This window comes from Dermochelys coriacea, chromosome 3, assembly GCF_009764565.3.
Source record: "Dermochelys coriacea isolate rDerCor1 chromosome 3, rDerCor1.pri.v4, whole genome shotgun sequence".
Taxonomy (NCBI): domain Eukaryota; kingdom Metazoa; phylum Chordata; order Testudines; family Dermochelyidae; genus Dermochelys; species Dermochelys coriacea.
In genome coordinates this window covers 150601184-150621503 of record NC_050070.1, presented here as the reverse complement: position 1 = coordinate 150621503, position 20320 = coordinate 150601184, and the positions used below count along the sequence as shown (strand labels likewise).

General features: G+C 54.7%; 1 protein-coding gene across 2 annotated transcripts in view; it reads right to left on the bottom strand.

Annotated features, from left to right (window-relative positions):
* CAPN11 (calpain 11) overlaps window positions 1–19882 on the bottom strand; it is a 33730-nt gene extending 13848 nt beyond the window's left edge. Inside the window, exons 1-5 of one of the 2 annotated variants that reach the window (XM_038396024.2) lie at window positions 19297–19882; window positions 8111–8402; window positions 7319–7388; window positions 478–596; window positions 107–240 (exon numbers count right to left, since the gene is read on the bottom strand). In XM_038396024.2, coding sequence (XP_038251952.1) covers window positions 107–240; window positions 478–596; window positions 7319–7388; window positions 8111–8356 — 569 coding nt within the window. In that variant the 5' untranslated portion in view covers window positions 8357–8402; window positions 19297–19882. Of the gene's footprint in view, window positions 1–106; window positions 241–477; window positions 597–7318; window positions 7389–8110; window positions 8403–19116 lie in introns of both variants that reach the window. The other variant, XM_038396025.2, reaches the window with a different exon arrangement.
* Window positions 19883–20320: the final 438 nt, after the last annotated feature.

Below are 20320 nucleotides of genomic sequence, written 5' to 3'. Positions count from 1 at the left end.
ACTGGAGGAGACACCCCCAGGACAGGATCCCCAGGGATGTGCTCTCCACTCAGCCCCTCGCCCTCTCGGACCCCATTGGCCCCAGGCCCAGCAGGGTGGCACTCACTTGGCATAGGCCTTCTCCAGCAGGGCACTCCAGAACTCGGAGCACTCTGCCGAGTGCACAAACACCAGCTCCCCGTCCTTGGTTGGTAACCGGTCGTCAACCACCACGTCCACCCACTCGCCGAACTGCCAGATCTGGGGAGGAAGGAGAGCCTGGGGTGAGCGGGACAGGACCAGGCTCCCGGGGACAGGGACAGCTGCAGAGCTTGAAGCAGAGAGGGGCCATGACAGAGCCCAGGAGTTACTCAATGTAGATGGTCCTAGGCCAGGGCCATGGGGGAGGCTTGGATTCCACTCCGAGGCCTGAACCTACCTCGAGGGGCTCTACAGCACCTGCTGTGGGGTGGAGAACTGCCCTGCCCTGGGCCTTACCTGGAAGTGGAAGATTCCAGCATAGTCCTCCTGGAAGCTCTGTCCATGGGGCACCACGCGGTGCAGGAGATCCTCGTTGAGGGTGAGGGAACCAATGGCAGCCAACAGCCAGCAGTCACCTGGAGAGCAGGGAGCTGGGATCAGCCACCGGACCTGCCCCCCAGCCTCTCCCTCCCTACAGCTTCTCTGCTGAGTCACTGAGACCAGAGATTGTGATCCTCCCCACTTCTACCTCACCCACCTCCCTCCCTGGGCAGCGCCACATGGGATCCTCCAGCCTGCTGCCCATTATGATACAAGCGCCAGTTGCATCCCCAGGACCCACAGAATCCAGGCACTGAAGGAGTTAACAGGGGTTTGTGTGAGGGGGAGTTACAGCAACTTCCTCCCAGGGATGCTGGGCAGGGGAACCCAGGATGCTCTACCCCTACAACACCCCTGCTTAGCCCTGTGGAAGCAGAAGGATGTGCCCCCACCCGGCACCCGCCATCCTCCCACGTGCTCCGCAGGAAGGGACCAAGGGCCTGGTGAGGTAGCACTGACTGAGGGGGATGGAAACACAGCCCCACACAGCCCCCATGCACATGCTGCCCCAAGATCCAAGCCAGGAGTTGGGCACTGTGTCCAGGGGTTCACACTCCTCCCCGGAGCACCTGGGAATAATGGGGGAGGGCAGAAACTGCTGGGAGGCCAACTAGCTTGTGCCTCACCCCCAGCTGCTCCTGTCAGTCAGACGGGAACAAGACATGCTGCCCTGCTGCGGGCAGGAACCAGGCCATGAGTGACAAGCGGCTGAGGGCGGAGAAGACTGGGTGCCAGGGGAGACAGATAGGGTTACCACCTCCGAAATGCCAAAAAACTGGCAACCCCTCCCCCACGAGGCAAGCCCAACCCCCAACCACAAGGCAACTCTGCAGCTCCCCCTCCCGCAACAGCCACTTATAGCATCTATATCTAGTTTCAGAGTAGCGGCCGTGTTAGTCTGTATTCGCAAAAAGAAAAGGAGGACTTGTGGCACCTTAGAGACTAACAAATTTATTAGAGCATAAGCTTTCGTGAGCTACAGCTCACTTCATTGGATGCATTTGGTGGAAAAAACAGAGGAGAGATTTATATACACACACACAGAGAACATGAAACAATGGGTTTATCATACACACTGTAAGGAGAGTGATCACTTAAGTTAAGCCATCACCAGCAGCGGGGGGGGGGGGGGGGGGAAAACCTTTCATGGTGACAAGCAAGGTAGGCTAATTCCAGCAGTTAACAAGAATATCAGAGGAACAGTGGGGGGTGGGGTGGGAGGGAGAAATACCATGGGGAAATAGTTTTACTTTGTGTAATGACTCATCCATTCCCAGTCTCTATTCAAGCCTAAAGTTAATTGTATCCAGTTTGCAAATTAATTCCAATTCAGCAGTCTCTCGTTGGAGTCTGTTTTTGAAGCTTTTTTGTTGAAGTATAGCCACTCTTAGGTCTGTGATCGAGTGACCAGAGAGATTGAAGTGTTCTCCAACTGGTTTTTGAATGTTATAATTCTTGACGTCTGATTTGTGTCCATTCATTCTTTTACGTAGACACTGTCCAGTTTGGCCAATGTACATGGCAGAGGGGCATTGCTGGCACATGATGGCATATATCACATTGGTAGATGCGCAGGTGAATGAGCCTCTGATAGTGTGGCTGATGTGATTAGGCCCTATGATGGTATCCCCTGAATAGATATGTGGACAGAGTTGGCAACGGGCTTTGTTGCAAGGATAGGTTCCTGGGTTAGTGGTTCTGTTGTGTGGTGTGTGGTTGCTGGTGAGTATTTGCTTCAGATTGGGGGGCTGTCTGTAAGCAAGGACTGGTCTGTCTCCCAAGATCTGAGAGAGCGATGGCTCGTCCTTCAGGATAGGTTGTAGATCCTTGATGATGCGTTGGAGAGGTTTTAGTTGGGGGCTGAAGGTGATGGCTAGTGGCGTTCTATTGTTTTCTTTGTTGGGCCTGTCCTGTAGTAGGTGACTTCTGGGTACTCTTCTGGCTCTGTCAATCTGTTTCTTCACTTCAGCAGGTGGGTATTGTAGTTGTAAGGACACTTGATAAAGATCTTGTAGGTGTTTGTCTCTGTCTGAGGGGTTGGAGCAAATGCGGTTGTATCGTAGAGCTTGGCTGTAGACAATGGATCGTGTGATGTGGTCTGGATGAAAGATGGAGGCATGTAGGTAGGAATAGCGGTCAGTAGGTTTCCGATATAGAGTGGTGTTTATGTGACCATCGCTTATTAGCACCGTAGTGTCCAGGAAGTGGATCTCTTGTGTGGACTGGTCCAGGCTGAGGTTGATGGTGGGATGGAAATTGTTGAAATCATATTGGAATTCCTCAAGAGCTTCTTTTCCATGGGTCCAGATGATGAAGATGTCATCAATGTAGCGCAAGTAGAGCAGGGGCATTAGGGGACGAGAGCTGAGGAAGCGTTGTTCTAAGTCAGCCATAAAAATGTTGGCATACTGTGGGGCCATGCGGGTACCCATCGCAGTGCCGCTGATTTGAAGGTATACATTGTCACCAAATGTGAAATAGTTATAGGTCAGGACAAAGTCACAAAGTTCAGCCACCAGGTTAGCCGTGACAGTATCGGGGATACTGTTCCTGATGGCTTGTAGTCCATCTTTGTGTGGAATGTTGGTGTAGAGGGCTTCTACATCCATAGTGGCTAGGATGGTGTTTTTAGGAAGATCACCAATGGACTGTAGTTTCCTCAGGAAGTCAGTGGTGTCTCGAAGATAGCTGGGAGTGCTGGTAATGAAGGGCCTGAGGAGGGAGTCTACATAGCCAGACAATCCTGCTGTCAGGGTGCCAATGCCTGAGATGATGGGGCGTCCAGGATTTCCAGGTTTATGGATCTTGGGTAGCAGATAGAATACCCCAGGTCGGGGTTCCAGGGGTGTGTCTGTGCGGATTTGTTCTTGTGCTTTTTCAGGGAGTTTCTTGAGCAAATGCTGTAGTTTCTTTTGGTAACTCTCAGTGGGATCAGAGGGTAATGGCTTGTAGAAAGTGGTGTTGGAGAGCTGCCTAGTAGCCTCTTGTTCATACTCCGACCTATTCATGATGACGACAGCATCTCCTTTGTCAGCCTTTTTGATTAAGATGTCAGAGTTGTTTCTGAGGCTGTGGATGGCACTGTGTTCTGCATGGCTGAGGTTATGGGGTAAGCGATGCTGCTTTTCCACAATTTCAGCTCGTGCACGTCAGCGGAAGCAATCTATGTAGAAATCCAGGCTGCTGTTTCGCGGTGATGGCTTATCTTAAGTGATCACTCTCCTTACAGTGTGTATGATAAACCCATTGTTTCATGTTCTCTGTGTGTGTGTGTATATAAATCTCTCCTCTGTTTCTTCCACCAAATGCATCCGATGAAGTGAGCTGTAGCTCACGAAAGCTTATGCTCTAATAAATTTGTTAGTCTCTAAGGTGCCACAAATACTCCTTTTCTTTTTGCATCCATATCTAGTATATAGTATCCATGTAAAAAAGAAAAAACCTGGCGGATTAAATTATTTTTCTGGCAACTGGAAAATCCAGCAGGGAAATGACACAGGCTGAGAGGGGCGGGGGAGCAGCAGAGAGTGGGCATAGGCTGGCTGGGGTGGGGAGTCATAGATATTAAGGTCAGAATGGACCATTATGATCATCTAGTCCGACCTCCTGCACAACGCAGGCCACAGAATCTCACCCACCCACTCCTGCAATAAACTTCTCACCTAAGTCTGAGGTACTGAAGTCCTCAAATCATGGTTTAAAGACTTCAAGGAGCAAAGAATCCTCCAGCAAATGACCCGTGCCCCATGCTACAGAGGAAGGCGAAAAACCTCCAGGGTCTCTTCCAATCTGCCCTGGAGGAAAATTCCTTTCCGACCCCAAATATGGTGATCAGCTAAACCCTGAGCATATGGGCAAGATTCACCAGCCAGATTTAATAATTTTATTAAGATAATGTTGAAGTAAAAAGAAAACGATACAGAGTTTAGGCATAGAAGTTTCTGGTTATCAGGGAATAAGGTTCAGCTTATCAAGGGGTGCAAAATTCAGTTTAGGAGCAGGTGGCATAAGGAATACATAATCTGCAATCTCCCCGACTGGAGGTAAAAGTTTAACGGGTCAAAGTACAGACATTGAGATATGGGGGTATGTTGTCCATATAATGGCTATACAGAAAATTCTTTCCTGGGTAACTCAGATCCCACCCCATCTAACATCCCATCACAGGCCATTAGGCCTATTTACCATAAATATTTAATGATCAATTAATGGGATGCAGAGGGAGTGCCCAGGAGGCAGAACAGGGAAGCTCCCAGCAGGAGAAGAACCAGGCCTGGACTCTGGGATCTTGGACCGGACTTGGGGGTGGGGCCTGGTTTGGTATCGCCTCGGGTATTCTAAATATAGCCACGGCACCAACTCACACACTATCACCACAGCAACCCTCAAGCCACTGGCTGCCCTCCCCTTGTGACTCAGCTCCCTAGAAACTTCCTGCCCGGGTGTGGCCAGGCCCAGAACACCCACTCCATCTGGGTGGAGGCAGCAGTGCTTGCCACGGGGACACCACAGAGTGGCCCAACCTCACCCCCGCTGGGCCAATGCCCCGCAATCCTGGCTACCAACTCCCCTTGCTTGTCCAGTCCTGGGGCCCCACCCCCAGCTCCACCAATGCTCCTCATTCTTGACCCACAGGCCTCCCCATCTTACCATTCCAGTCATGGCCCATCCACCCAGCTCTGCCTATGCCTCTTGATCCTGGCCTGCAGCCTCCCACCTCTACTCTGGCCATGGCTCTTTCCTGGACAGACTCATGTACTAACTGCAATTCTGCGTCCTGTTTTGGCTGCTGTAAGGGAGTTGGGGATCCTGCTTCTCTCTTTCCAGAGACTGTGCCCAGCCTGGCTCTGTGGCTCCCCATGCAGGTCATGCTGCTGTGCCATGGCAGCTTCGACATTCCCAGAGCCCCCAAGGGGTGCAACAAACTAGACACAGTAATCACTTCCCCAGACATTGAAATGCAGCCATCTCGGGGGTGAAACACAGCAGCTGTTTAACACACATCAGCACACAGTATTTTAGGAGTCCCTGATCTCGAAATCCACGTGTTCAGACCGTATCTAAATCCTGCCACTTCTTTCTACGCAGCATTTAAAAAATCTGGCTACACTATCGAAACCATCATCATCTCCCATCATCACTGCTCCTTGACAAATGCTTGGAAGTGTCCAAGTTCACAGGGGTGTTGTAGGTCTGGGGTGTATTTATAGGAGTGTGGTATGGAAAACACAGGAGGCAACTGTCCTGCCCTGCTCGGGTACTGGTGAGTTTCAAGCTGGAGTACTGCATCCAATTCTGGGTGCCACACTTTAGGAAAGATGTGGACAAACTGGAGAGAGGCCAGAGGAGAGTAACAAACATGATGAGAGGTTTAGCAAATATGATCTTTGAGGAAAGGTTTAAAAAAAAAAAAACCAAAGAAAAAAAACAGGGGAGGGAGGGTTTAATCTTGAGAAAAGAAGATTGAGGGAGGACCTGATAACAGTCTTCAAATATGTGAAGGGCTGTTGTAAAGAGGACAGTGACCAATTGTTCTCTGTGTTTTCTCAGGGTAGAACAAGAAGTAATTGGCTTAATCTGCAGCCAGGGAGATTTGGGTTAGCCATTAGGAAAGCTTTCAAATTGTAAGGATAGCTCAGTCCTGGAATAGATTACCTCGGGAGGCTGTGGAATCACTGGAGGTTTTTAAAAAAACAGGTTAGATTAACACCTCTCAGGGACAGTCTAGGTTTCCTTGGTCCTGCCTCAGTGGGGGGTGGAAGGGAGGGGGCTGGACTAGATGAACTCTCAGGGTCCCTTCTAGCCCTACATGTCTATGATTCCATACCATCTTGCTCCACTTGAGTCTATTCAAAATGCTGCTGCTAAGATCACTCTGTGTCACCTTCCTCTTTGGGTCCCTCCACTGCCTCGCTCCACCCCCTTCTCCAAGGCATCAAACACAAGCTACTGTTTTTTAAAATCACAGCTCAGTACCACCTACCTAACAACTCGAATATATTATCCAGACATCTACCTCTGCCAGCCTTTGCTGACCACAGTCACCTTTGTGCTTTCTCCCTCGCCGGCCTGGAAGGCACTCCCTGTGAAAATCAGCAGAGCCACTGCACGGTCCTTCCAATTCACCTCCACCATGCTGCCCACAAAACACTATGCAAGCAAGTGACCACCACCACCGATCACAGTCAGAGCACCATTACTTTGCCCTGTACCACATTCGTTTACTGTTGTCTCTCATCACCTGCCAAGATTGCACGCTCTTTGGAGCAGGAACTGGCTTATTACAGACTTGTAGGCACAGTGCCTGGCACAGTGGGGCCTGGATTCCTGGCGGGAATGTCCAGGGACTACTGTAACCAACAGTCAGTCACACACAGTAGTGGCGAAGGGGTTGCGAGCCCTTGCCCTTTGCATAGTGCTAAACGGGAGGGAGGTCCTTCTTAGATCCTGGCAAGATGGGAGGGAAATCCCAGGATGGAACCAGAGCTGCAGGGCTGGGTGGGATTATGGGGGAAGAGCAGAAGTAATAGCAGAGTTGATTCAGTGGGGGCACTGGGGTCAATCCCCCAACTCCTGGAGAGAATGCTGGAAATCGACCCTTACAAAACCCTTGCCCCTGCCACCAGGATCCTTTCTTTGCACTTGAGAGGGACCCACAATTTCAATCCATTCAAACACTCCTCACACAAACACCTCCTCCCCTCCCTGTACCAAACCCCAGGTGCTGCTGTGCAGGGATTGGAGGGACAGTACTTACCCAAAGCCCCCTGGCAGATGTCTGTCCTCGTGGCGCCTCCAACAATAAACTGAGGGTCCCCCACGATTTCCTGCAGAGGGGCAGACACACTCACATACTGGTGCCAGATCTCAGCAGGATCTGCATTCTGATCTTTACACAGCAGGTATCAGCTGGGCTCTGGTTCAGGGAGCAGGGGTGACCACGTGACAGTGTCTGACAGCACCCTTAGGGGAGAGGGGTGCCAACTGCCACCAGCAGTGGGCAAGGGCCTTGACTGTAACCACTCCAAAGGGATTAATGGGGAAACATTTTGAGACCTGCTGCTGCAGAGCCACAGGCCCCAAATCTCGTTAATGGCAGTGATATGAGGGCTTGCATTGAGGGCCCCCAGTCACTGAAGGCAATGTGCTCACACACCTGCGCAGGTCCAAATCCATCCAGAAAGGGCAGGGGTGAGACAGAGACCAACCCCCACATTTCAATGCCTGGATCTAACCAATGGAAAAGGAACTCACTACAGAAGGCAACCGGTTCGGGGGATGCAACAGACAGAACTCCTTTGGCACCCCTGGCTCCGGGCACCTGTGGAGGAGGAGGGTGTCTGAAGGAGATGAGGCCTGGGGCAGGCAGAGGGGTTTGGAGTGCTTGACAGATTGTGGACCAGGGTTCACGACAGGCAAAGGGATCCAGTGTGTAAGGGACAGGGCAACAGCCTGGGTCACCATGGCAGCTCTCACAGTCCAGGGCCTTCTGGCCGAGTGATCCAGATGGATGTTGTAGGCCCCACAGAGGAAAGAGCCAGGCACTTACTGATGGGCGCTTCCAGCGTACTCCCTGGGTCTTGCCAGAGTTTGGTCCCAGCTCCTTGAAGCCAAGGGCGGAGGGGACAGCTGGGAACTGGGGGTCCTCGAAGAGACTGCCGCACTCCAGGCACTCCTGCTTCAGGGTGTCGTAGTCCTGGTTCAGGTACTTGACAGCATTGCTGTGCTCACCCACCCCCTCCGCTCGAAGCCGGTCTCTCTGCAGCCGGGAGGCAATTCCCCCGAAGGGCATCATGGTGCAGGTGGCCAGGCACAGGCAGCGCTAGCTTCAGCACCTCCCCCTGTGATGAAAAAGGCACTAGGAGATGAGACATGGCACAACAGTGTGTGTGGGGGCAGTGGGAGGTGGGGAAGAGGAGATTCAGGGATGGCTGGGGACAGGACTCCCCCATGGGAACAGAGTTTGCAAGAGGAATCTGGGCTAGGCAGAGAAGAGGCAGGTTGGGAGTGAGGGGCATCGGCAGAACTGTGTGTGGGGAGCCCAGGGCTGGGATAGCAGGGTGCGGGGGGGCTGCAGGTCAGGGGTGAGGGGCATCGGCAGAGCTGTGTGTGGGGAGCCCAGGGCTGGGATAGTAGGGTGTGGGGGGGCTGCAGGTCAGGGGCGAGGGGCACTGGCAGAGCTGTGTGTGGGGAGCCCAGGGCTGGATAGTAGGGGGGCAGGGGGGCTGCAGGTCAGGGGTGAGGGGCACTGGCAGCTGTGTGTGGGGAGCCCAGGGCTGGTCCGGTTTGAGGTGCAACGGTGGAGCCTTTTGGAGAAGCTTGCACAGTTGTATGCTGGACTCTGACTAGTTCTTCCAGCCACTATTTTAACAGGATGGAAAGTTCGTCCCACACAGTAACCATCTTCCTTTTGTTGTGAGGGAGCCCAGAAACCAAGTGACCGAGCGCGGCAGGCCAGTTGGCAGCACAGAAAGGACCCCTGGGGTGGCTTCCCACAGTCAGGGGCCATTCCCACACCCCAGTCCATAGCACAGACACTGTCGCTTCTGTGTAGAACTGGGCCGTGGCATCCAGCCTGACAGGCCACATTTCTATCCACAATAGCGTTAAGCCGAACAAACAGAGCTGCCCTGGGAGCAGATGGGGGTGGGGAGTGGCTCCGCTGCTGAAACTCTGCACAAAAGTACAAACAGCAATTTTGGACTTGTCTGGAAAGGGGCCAAGCACGCAGGAATCCTGACCGCCTCAGCCCCCATTCCCCCCACCAAAAGTAATGCACCCACTGTTCATCACTGCCCACCAGGACTTCAGAGCAATGAACGTTTCACTCCAGCGCTCTGTTCTTGCTGCTTACAGCCTGCTCCCACAGGAGGCACTGCGATTGGAATAGATGGGAGCCCTGCCAGACCCAACACTCTTGCCCCACTCCCCATAGTGCCTCCTGGGGATGGATGGGACTGGAATGGCTGGGCGCTACCCCACCACCAGTGCTCCTGCTGGGGGAGGCTGGGACCGGAGATGCTGGGACTCTCCTAGACCACTGTTTTTCAAAGTTTGGGTCGCGACCCTGTACTGGGATGTGGAATACAAGGCACGGGGTTGCCTTGCTCAGCACCCAGAGACCCTGGCGGGCAGTAAAAACTAAAACTAGTAGTAAAACTAGTAGTCCCTACCTGGAAGTGGCCAGCAGCAGGTCCAGCCCATAGGGGCCATGGGGCTCTGTGTGCTGCCCCCGCCCTGAGCACCAGCTCCACACTCCCATTGGCCGGGGAGCTGCGGGTGGTGGAGCCCTTGCACCTCCACCTAGGAGCTGGACCTGCTGGCTGCTTCCAGGGTGCAGCATGGTCTGCGGTGCCAGGACAGGCGGGAAGCCTGCCTCTGCACCCCGCCTGCACTGCTGACCGGGAGCCACCGAAGGTAGGCCCACGCCCCAATCCCCTGCCTCAGCCCTGATCCCCCCCCAAACCCAGATCCCCTTCCTACACTTCAATCCCCTCATCCCCGGCCCCACCCCAGAGCCTGCACCCTCAGCCCAGAGCCCTCATCCCCTCCCGCATCCCAGCCCTGAGTCCCCCAAACTCAGAGCTCCCTCCTGCACCCCAACCTCTTGCCCCAGCCCAGAGCCCCCTCCCACACCCGAACCCCTCATTCCTGGCTCCATCCCACAGCCCTCCCCCCTCCACACCAACCCTCTGCCCCAGCCCTAAGCCCCCTCCCACACCTCAAATCTCTCTGCCCCATCTTCATTGGGTTACAGGCATCAACAATCTTCTTCAACTGGGTCGCCAGAAAAAAAGTTTGAAAACCACTGTCCTAGACCCACTTCTAGCTATCCCTGCTGGTTGGTGGGGGGAAGATGTGGGTGATATTGTTCTGAGACAAACCATGAGGCGGGAGGGAGGGAAAGAGACTGGCCACAGTGGGAAGGTGGGAACTCCTAAGGGGGAAAGGGAAGAGGGTTTGGAAGTGGCTGCTCCTCAGGCTCCCCCTCCTAGGGATGGGCCCTGCAGCACTGTAGATTTTGCCTGCACTAGTCCCTTCCTTCTGGAGATGCCCTTGGAGGAGCATGCATTGAGTCAGCACATTTGAAGGGCCCATTAGCAAGTGGTGACATCTCTGCAAGGCTGCAGGCCAGAGCTAGCAATGCTCAGTGGGCTGGAGCAGTGGTTCTCTCTTAACCGACCCCCGGGGGGGGGGGTTGCAGGACAGGTTTAAGGAGGTCGCAAGTTCAGGGTGGGCATTAGGGGGTGGCAAGCAGGGCAATTGCCGAGGGCCCCACACCACAGGGGGCCTTGTGAAGCTAAATTATATGCTTCAGCCCTGGGCAGTGGGACTTGGACTTCAGACTCCTGGAGGAGTTACAGGAGCCTGGAAAGGTGGAAAAGAGGGAGGATCCGGGGCAGCCCTCCTCCAGCAGGAGAGTGTGACTCAAACCAAGCTCAGAGCTGACAGGATGCATGATTCTGGGAAACAGAGATGACCCGTGCCTGATGATAGATGGGGCAGGGGGGGGGTGGCACAACCCCAGAACAGTTTGAGTCCTGCCCTCCCACACAGCCCCTTCCCCTAAAAAAGCAATGCCCCTCCCTTCCTGGAAAGCAGTGGCCCCTCCCTGCAGCTCCCAGCTATTCCTCCTGCCTCTGCCTCTCCCTGCCTTGTGCAGCTCACCAGCTGAGCCACCTTGCACGGACGGGCCTGGCCACACCATGTAACCGAGCAATCTGGGGGGGCATGTGACCCTGCATGCCCTCCCATGCATTGCCTCTGCTGGGAAAGTATCACCTGCTCCAGGAGAGCCCCTCCCTACTGTTACTCACACCTTCTTTCAGAGTAGCAGACGTGTTAGTCTGTATTCGCAAAAAGAAAAGGAGTACTTTGTGGCACCTTAGAGACTAACAAATTTATTAGAGCATAAGCTTTCGTGAGCTACAGCTCACTTCATCGGATGAAGTGAGCTGTAGCTCACGAAAGCTTATGCTCTAATAAATTTGTTAGTCTTTAAGGTGCCACAAGTACTCCTTTTCTTTTCACACCTTCTTGTCAACTGTTTGTAATAGTGACAGGTTTCAGAGTGGAGCCGTGTTAGTCTGTATCAGCAAAAAAACAAAACAAAAAAAACCACGAGGAGTACTTGTGGCACCTTAGAGACTAACAAATTTATTTGGGCATAAGCTTTCGTGGGCTAAAACCCACTTCATGCATGTATCCAATGAAGTGGGTTTTAGCCCACGAAAGCTTATGCCCAAATAAATTTGTTAGTCTCTAAGGTGCCACAAGTACTCCTCGTTTTTTTTTTTTTTTTGTCTGTAATGGCCCGTCATACCACTTCAAAAGTTATTTCTCCACCGTTGGTATCCTGCTGTTAATTGATTTATCTTGTTAGACTGACTAACACTTGGCAAAGCAACCCACATCCTTTCATGTATTTATACCTGCTCCTGTATCTTTTACTTCATACATCTGACGAAGTGGGTTCTAGTCCACGAAAGCTTATGCCCAAATAAATTTGTAGTCTCTAAGGTGCCACAAGGACTAACCTCATTTTTTTTGCCTCCCACTAAGGAGTGCTACTCAGAAACCAAGTGACCAAGCCGTGGCCAGTTGGCAGTGCAGAAAGAACCCCTGGGGTGGCCTCCCACAGTCAGGGGCCATTCCCACACCCCAATCCATAGCACAGACACTGTCGCTTCTGTGTAGAACTGCGCCAAGGCTTCCAGCCTGACAGACCACATTTCCATCCACAATGGTGTTCAGGAGGGAGAGGTGTATACGGGTGCAGGGGGACTCCAGAGTGACCAGCCATCAGTCCCTGCTGGAGACTGGATGCCAGACCAGCAGGACCACAGCTCTTTCCTGGTTGGGGTGTGTGCAACTAACCAACTTCCACTAGTGCTGGGGACACAGCTGGCCCTCCCCCCACCAGTCACCAACTTCCCATCCCAAAATATGGGGGTGGGCCCCACCCCAACGTCCCTTGCTGGGACTGCGACCCATCGCCCTCTTGGGTGAATGACTGATGGGCGGAGGTGGGGAGCCCACCACAAACCGGGTAAAGGCCTGCAAAGTCCCTGCCTCCGAAAGATTTAATCAGCACCTGGGACCTGTGGGTTTGTGGGATTGGGCTCCCCTGAGCACCAGGCCCCAGTGCGCTGCGCCACTCCATCCAGCCAGGTCAGTTCTGACCCACCTCGCTGCTGCTCCAGAGCCACCGCTGGGACTGCAGCCAGCGCAAGATCCATGGCAGCACATAGGAGCACTACTGAGCACGAGGCGGTGGGCACTGGCTGGCACAAGCAAGGCCTTGCTCTGAGGACTGGCACTAGGGCCCGTGGAAGGGGAGGCAGCAGGTAAAACATCACCTTGAGGACCTGTTGGAATCCCTGCCCTGCCCCTTCAGAAATGCTGGCTCCTCCTCATCTTACAGGGAGCGACACTCAGCAGGACTAGTGCTGGAAACACACAAGAAGTCTCCTTGCACACGGCAGCAGAGGGACCCTGGTGGAGCAGACCCTTCCCACCCCCACTCTTCCCCAGCTCAGACAATCACCCCAACCTACCCCCAGGACATTTCACCGCAACGGCCAAGCTGGACTCCATTTTCTGTTGCCAGAAATCCTGCCCTGGGGCCCGTAACACTTTCCCCACAGCCTCCCTGCTGCCAGCCACGATCCTCTCCATTCCAGGGGACACCGCTGCCAGAGCCCCCCAGAATGGCAGGGGATCGGACACCTAGCAGCCCAGTGCTGAGAGACACCACAACCCTCAGCACAAGAAGGCATGGATTGAGGCGGATGGAGGAGGTCTCCCTTGATCCTGGGGGTGCCTGCTGTTACCAGGAGGGAATGGATGGCATTGGCTGGGATAGCTCTTGGCAGATCCCATGCTATACTTCTGCTGGTTTCCTTGGGATGGGCAAGAGACTGGGCATTGGACACGAGATGCATGTGGCTCCTGCCCCACAGAGCTGTCCTATAGTGGCACTGTCTGTATCTGTTCCAATGCTCATGGAGGTGGGGAGGGAGAGAATATACCCTCCCCCCGCAGCCTCAACCACCCTTCATGCCCCTGGTGCCTGCTCCTCTGGCATTATGAACTCCCGCCTGCATGTCCAGTACCCCTTTCCCCAGGCAGTACCAATTCTGCTCCTCTCCCCATCCCTGTGCCCCTCCTTGCCACAATACAAATCCCCTTTTTCATCCTCGCACCTGGTGCCATTTCCATGCAGTTCCCAGTGCCAACTCCCCACCCCAGGGTCCACAGCACTAGCACCTCTGTGTGCCCTAGAACCTCACAGCGACACCATCTCGGTGTACCAGTCAAGTACCTTCCCATCTAGGAAGCCCCTGGGCTAGCTCCTCCAGTCTCTGACTGGCAGGGCAGGGCAAGGAACACCACTAGTCATCTGTGCCGCCTTTATTTCCTGGCTTGCGGTTTCCCCTGCCTCGAGCCTCCTCCTGCTGTGCCAGGCCCTTCCCTACCTTCCCGGCAGGCTTGTGCAGCGCTGATATGGGTGTGAGCATGCTCTAGCCATGGCAGTGCAACTCCAGGGAAAGAGCATTTCCCAACGGCAGCGCCAGCCCCTCACCCACTGAGAGCACTACATGCCACCTCCCTACTGCACATCCTCATGACAGCAATGGCTTGCCCAAGAGACTCAGACCCCGACTGTTGCCCTGCAAAACAATGGTGCCCAGGCTAAGCATTGTGTGAAAAGCTCCTCTCTGCTCCCGGGGTTTAGCTCCCCGTGGGTGGAGCTCTCTGATCCTCCCTTCTGGCTGATTGGCTCCAGGAACCAGATGGGAAAAAATAATTGGGGGTCATCTCTTAAGTGCCACTCACTTGTGACCCCAAAATGAGCTGCCATTCCCAGTCATGCTGCATAGATCTTTATAGACCAACCCTCCCTCTCCAATCATGTGGTGATCAGCAGTAAAGGGGTTAATGCTGACATTTCCATCATCAGCTGAGTGAACAGCCCCTCCTGATCTCCAGGAAGGGGGCAGTTGCCCTCACAGAGCGATGGTTTCAGGCTGTCTGCAGACTCAGGCAGACTTCCCTGCACTAGTGACACTCTGGGGACATTTACACGTTTTTCTTCATCCCCAGGGGGCTAAAACTAGCAGCCTCTTTTGTAGAGTTCCTGCACCCCTGCTTCCTCTTCAAACATTTATAGCTCCTCCCAGCTCTGCAGCAGCCCCCTGTGGATAAGCTGAGCCTTACCCAGCAGGCACAGCCATCCATAGCGCACAGCATAGGTTATTATTAACCTTGTTATTCAGTGTATTTTGGAAGGCCCTGATGGCTGCTGTGCTCACAAAGGAGGGGAACCAGAAACTGATGCTGGAGTCCTCCTGAGTGCAGAGGGAGTGAAGAGCATTTCAGACACATGGGGAACCAGTCTGGATGCCAGCTGAGCAGGAGCAGACAGAGGTCTCCAGGCAGGCTGGTGCTGATGGAGCCAATGGGTCCCCTGGGTGGGCATATAGGGTGCACATTACTGGATGATGCTTCAGAAAGGCACAAGCCAACTGTTGTCCAGGGAGTGCCCAAAGCTATCTCTGTACCTGGCAGGCCCACTCCAGCAGCATCCAACTTTTTGATGCCAGGGGGCAATTCTGGCTCCACAGACTCCTGGAAAATAGGCCCCCAGAAACACACTGCTATCTGAAATACTGGTTCAGCCACAAAGCTTGCTCCTCAGCACAGCTATAGCATGGGGCCCAAGGTCCACCCAGATGCTTTGGAGACCTCCTGGTGGGAAACCCCCTTCTGGGCAGGGTGCTCCAATACCATGGTGATGGGCACAGCACAAGAACTGGAACAGAACAGAACAGAACAAAATAGGGCTGCCACTGATTCTGGACAGCCATAGGCTGTTCTACTAGGGGGTCAATCCTGCATCGCTACAACAGTTAGATCACAGCCCCCTCCATGGGCTTCTCCTGGGGTGTGTGGGGAAGGCTCTGGTATTGGGGATAGTTTGCTCTGTCCTGGACATCTCCTCACAAAGAGGGCAGCCAGCTGGAAGGAGCTCAGCAAAGGGCTCCAGGAAGGGTGAGGCTGAGGAGAGGGTCAGAAGAGCTAGGTCTTCCTAGCTTGGCTAAGAGGTGGCTGGAAGTGGAGTGAGTATGCAATCCTTGGGGGTGTAAACCACAAGGGGGGGAAGAGGCTGTAGCTAGGAGGGATGGGGTGTGATTAAGGGAGTAGGAATTAAAGCTGAATCTCAGGAAAGTCTTTCCAACCCAGATGGATGTGGCTGGGGAATCGCAACCCCAGAGAAGTGGCGGGAGCCTCATGGCCGGGCCGTGCAGAATGGCACTAGAAAGGAGCTGTGTGCTGCACTGACCTCCGGGAGTTGGATGGGATGGGACCAATGTTCCCTCTAATTTTTGACAGGCCATGTGCACAAAAAATTATTCTGTGCAAATTTTTGACAGGCCAAGTGCGCAAAAAATTTCTTCTGTGCGAATTGTGCTTCTGTGCAAATTTGTGTGTGCGCGATGTTTTGCCATGTGCACGGGATTTAGGATCTGTGTGCAGGCACAGACATGCACAGCTTAGAGGGAACAGTGGATGGGTCCCAATAGGTTTCCCCATCCCTCCATGCAGTGCCTTCTCCTCAGTGTAACAAGTCAATGACGCCAGGGCTGACTCTTGCCCTGGGAGTCCCTGAGCTCCCTTTCAAAGTCCTCCCCTGGCGTCACTCCCTTCCCCAAGCCCTACACGGTGCCAAGCATCTGAGCAGTCGGGAGCTCCGGAGCAACGCATGACTAGGACAGCTTGCTGCCCCCCTCAGAACTGGCGACCTTGGCTGTTCCAGCGTACGCTGGCAGCACAGCGAGGTTTTCGAGGGGAAGCGCAGCTGCCCTGTTTGGTTGGTTTGGAAGACACCTTCCCTGTTCCTTCCGACACAAACCAACTGGCCCTTCCAGTCCCCAAATGCCTTTCTCCAGCAGCTAAACAAACCCTACACCAGCAGTGGAGGATTAGCCATTGGGCCAACAGGGCCTGTGCCCAGGGGCCTTGGAAAAATGGGTGCTCCCAGGGCTCCTGCTGGGGAGCAGGGTCAGGGCACAAGGGCTTGCTGGAGCACTGGGTGGGCAAAGCAGGGCAAACCCCCGCTCCACAGCCCCATTTCCCTGGCAGGAGTGTGGAGTGACTGCAGGTGGAAGGTATAGGGTAGGGAGGGACCCCAACTCCCCCCCCACATCCGTTCCTGTACACCAGTTCTGTCTTCACTCAGCCTCCAGTGACGTCATGCCCAGATTGAGCCCTACTAGCTGGTGCCACTGACTCACTGTGCACCCACAGGCAGGCGATTGGGTTTCCCCAGCTGCACAGTAGGGTTTGTCTCACCAATTCCCACTCCACCTTTGTGCTGGGATTTGGCTTCTCCAGTCTCCCTGCACCAGGGGAGACTGGCCCCTAGCTAGACCTTGGATCACCAACAATTCCTACCAGCCAGGTTGCCACCATCCCAGCCGCCACTCCAGGGACAGCTCTCTCAGATGTGCCGATCCCCCAAGGTGGGAACAGAACTCAAAGCTTTGCAGAACAGTGCACTGGGATCCCCAGTGTGACGCTGAAACCCAATGGTAGGGTGACCCAGCAGGCAGATCCTTATTCAAGTGCATAGGAGTTCAGATCCATACAGAACCCAGGTGACCATTCCGGGGGAAGTCCAGGTCCCTTTGTTTCCAGCCTGTGATCACAGGGGCGCCCCTATACACACAGCTGAGGGTCCAGCTGTTCCCACCACTGCTGGTCCCCAGGCATTTGAGGGAGGTTCCTCGTGGAGCTGACCAGGTCAACCAGAACTGAAGCTGTTGGGCTTGCAGGATGCTGCCCACCAGGTGCAGAGTGGATGCAGGCCTCATTTCCTGCAGCAGCCTCCCACGGCTGGCTGGAGGTGGGTAGCACTTGATGCAGGAGAGCATGTACTAAGTATCTAGGACAGGCCTGGCTCCATGTCAACCTGCGAGATTTGCATCAAGGGCCTGCTACAACACAACAAGCACCCTGCTTACCATCCCTGCCTGAGCTGGGAGGGCACCAAGTCTCTGCAATAATGACATCCAATGGAGAAGGGGGTAACCCCCTGGACTAGAAAGTTAAAGGAAACAGGTCAAGCAGCCCCAGGGCTGGACTTACTGCTGTGCGTGGCCGAGCCCTCCTCACTCCTTGAGGAACCCAGCACTCAGGGATGGCTGCTCAGACAACACAGAAGAGCCCAGGACCTGTGTCTAACTCAAACCAGGCCTGGACGCACCTGGCCACCACACCCAGCAAAACATAAAAAGTTACCGAGGCTTGCATGGCACGTTCTCTCCAACCAGCCCAAGGAATGCCACACCCTAATCCCAAACTACATATAATACATACTTGGTCACCCAGCACCAAGGTGCAGCCACTTCTGAGGTGGAACACACCAGATAGCAACACTACACACAAGAGCTCAAGGCAGGCACTCACATGAAACAACAGGACTAATGGAAAGCACAGTGCAGTTACCCAGGCTGGGATCTGGCCAGGCCAAGGGAGTTCACATCAGTTCCATGGAAACACGCCCTGGGATCTTTAGTAACTTCAAAGCCGCCAGGGCCAGTCTTACACCTCAGCTGAGCAAATGGAAAGACACTGTCTTGAGAGATGCTTGAGCTGTGGGAGATTGTTCCAAAGTCCAGTACAGAGCCTTGGAGCAGGAAAGCTATTTCCTGTAAACAGCTGGGAATGGGAGCCAAGAAGCATCCAGACCCCAATAGTCACCCTCACGCACAGCCTCCCCCAGCTCTCACATAGCCCCCGCCCCTGATCAACTGTAGACCCCAAGCCCCATAGGGACCGTGGGCTGCAGTCTCCTCTATGGAGGCACTTACAGGGCCCCAACTGCTGCAGCACATCTGCTGCCAGAGCCAGGGAGCTCATTTCTCAGCAACCTCTCCCTTCCCCGGGCCCGCCTGTCCTGCCCCCACGGAGAGGCTCCTCTCCAGACAAGAAAGATTGGGGAAGTGCAGTACTGCCAGTTAGGAAGCGAGGGTGAGGGGTGGAAGAAAGAGCCCCCTGGGATTTCCCCTAGGCTGGCACTCCCAGCAGGGTAGCCCTGCAATGCACAGGGTGGGTGCTCATAGGGCGTTGCTGAGCAGTGCTGGGGAAGACTGGAGAGGGGGCAACTCCAGAGCAGGAACAACAATCCGGTTCACAACCCAGGACCCAAGGCAGCTCCGAGGCTGAACACCCATATCCTCTGCAGTTCCTGCCCGGCTCACAGCCACCGGGTGCAACACAGCAGCTGGCTTCAGCCCAGAGCAGCTTCCCCTTGCACATGCCAGAGACACTCGCAGGGCGGGGGGGGGGGGGGGCAAAGAGAAAATGCCACTGCTGCCCTCCCAGGTGCAAAAGGGGGGGGGGTCCCCTTCCCTCCACTCTTGCTAAGGGAGGGGACCCCCAGGCCTGGAGCACAGACTTCTAGCCAAAGCCCTGCGAGCCCCTCCCCATCTTCAGAGATCTAGGGGGAAGAGACCTGTGCCATAGGCCGGTGCCACCGCCCTGACTCACCTGAGCATTTCCCTGAAGCAGCTGCCACAGTCAAGAGGAGCGAGTGCCCAAGCCAGGGAGGGTCCCTGCCGCCAGCCCCTCCCTCCCATGGAAGGCCCTGAAATTAGCAGCCTCTAGTTGCTGAGCCGTTCATCGGATCCCAGCGTGGCCGGAGGGGCTGAGGAGAGCGGAGAGACTTACTGTGTGGGCTGCTCCCAGAGGGGCCCTTCCCTCTCTTCTCCTTCCCTGGCTCCGCGCTGGTGCTGGGAGCCTCCCTCGCCCCGGCTCGCTGCAGCGGAGGCGCTAGCTCGGCTGCTGGCTCTGCACAGAGGAAAGGTGGGGTTTGGCCTGGAGGCAGGATGTGCGGAGCATGCAGCTTAGATTGAGGGGGGGGGCGGTATGGGCAGAGAAATTAAAGGCACAGCAGCTGCTGTCTGACTCCCTGCCCTGGAGCTGCTCCCTGGAGAAGCCCAGGCCTCCTCTTCCCCGCCCCGCTTCAAGATTTCCTCCCTGCCTGGGGGTTGCCCAGCCCTGTGTGCCAGGCTGCAGATCCTGCACCCCCCTTCGGCTGCGTCAGGGCACGTTACAAAGGGCGAGGAGGCTGCACTAAAAGCCTCAGCTCTCCGAGATGCCAGCCAAAGGGATCCTCCCTCCAAAAGCAAGGCGCCTGCACCAGTGATGGATCCAGAGGGGCTGGCCCTGGGGTCAGCAGAAGACTCAGAGCCTGGCTCCCATCATGGGCTGAAGCAGAGGCTCCGACCATCCTGGATCCAAAAGCAGAGAATCTAACTCCTGGGTGAAGGAGAACCTCCATTAATAGTATAGCGTCTATAACACACACTTGAGTAGTTCTGATTCCATCCAGAAGAGGGCATACAAAACACTGCCCAGCCTTCCTAGCCTGCATGCCAACCACACACACTTTGCAGACATTAATTAACCTCATACCCTCCCCACATTAGAGCACTCAGGATCATCCTCCCATGTTCCAGGTGAGGAAACTGAGGCAGGTGACAAACATCCATAGTAGCAACAGAAATATAAGCCTAGCCTTCTTGGCTCCCACTCACATGCGCAGGCCACTGGAACTTGCTGCCTTCTTCCTTCCCGATGAGGTCTCTCTCATCACCATCACTTATGCCTCTTGCAGCCAGGCTGTGTGTTTCGCTCATTCTCCAATGGCAGGCCACTCCTTTCACGCAGCCTGGAATGTCTGCGGCTGGAC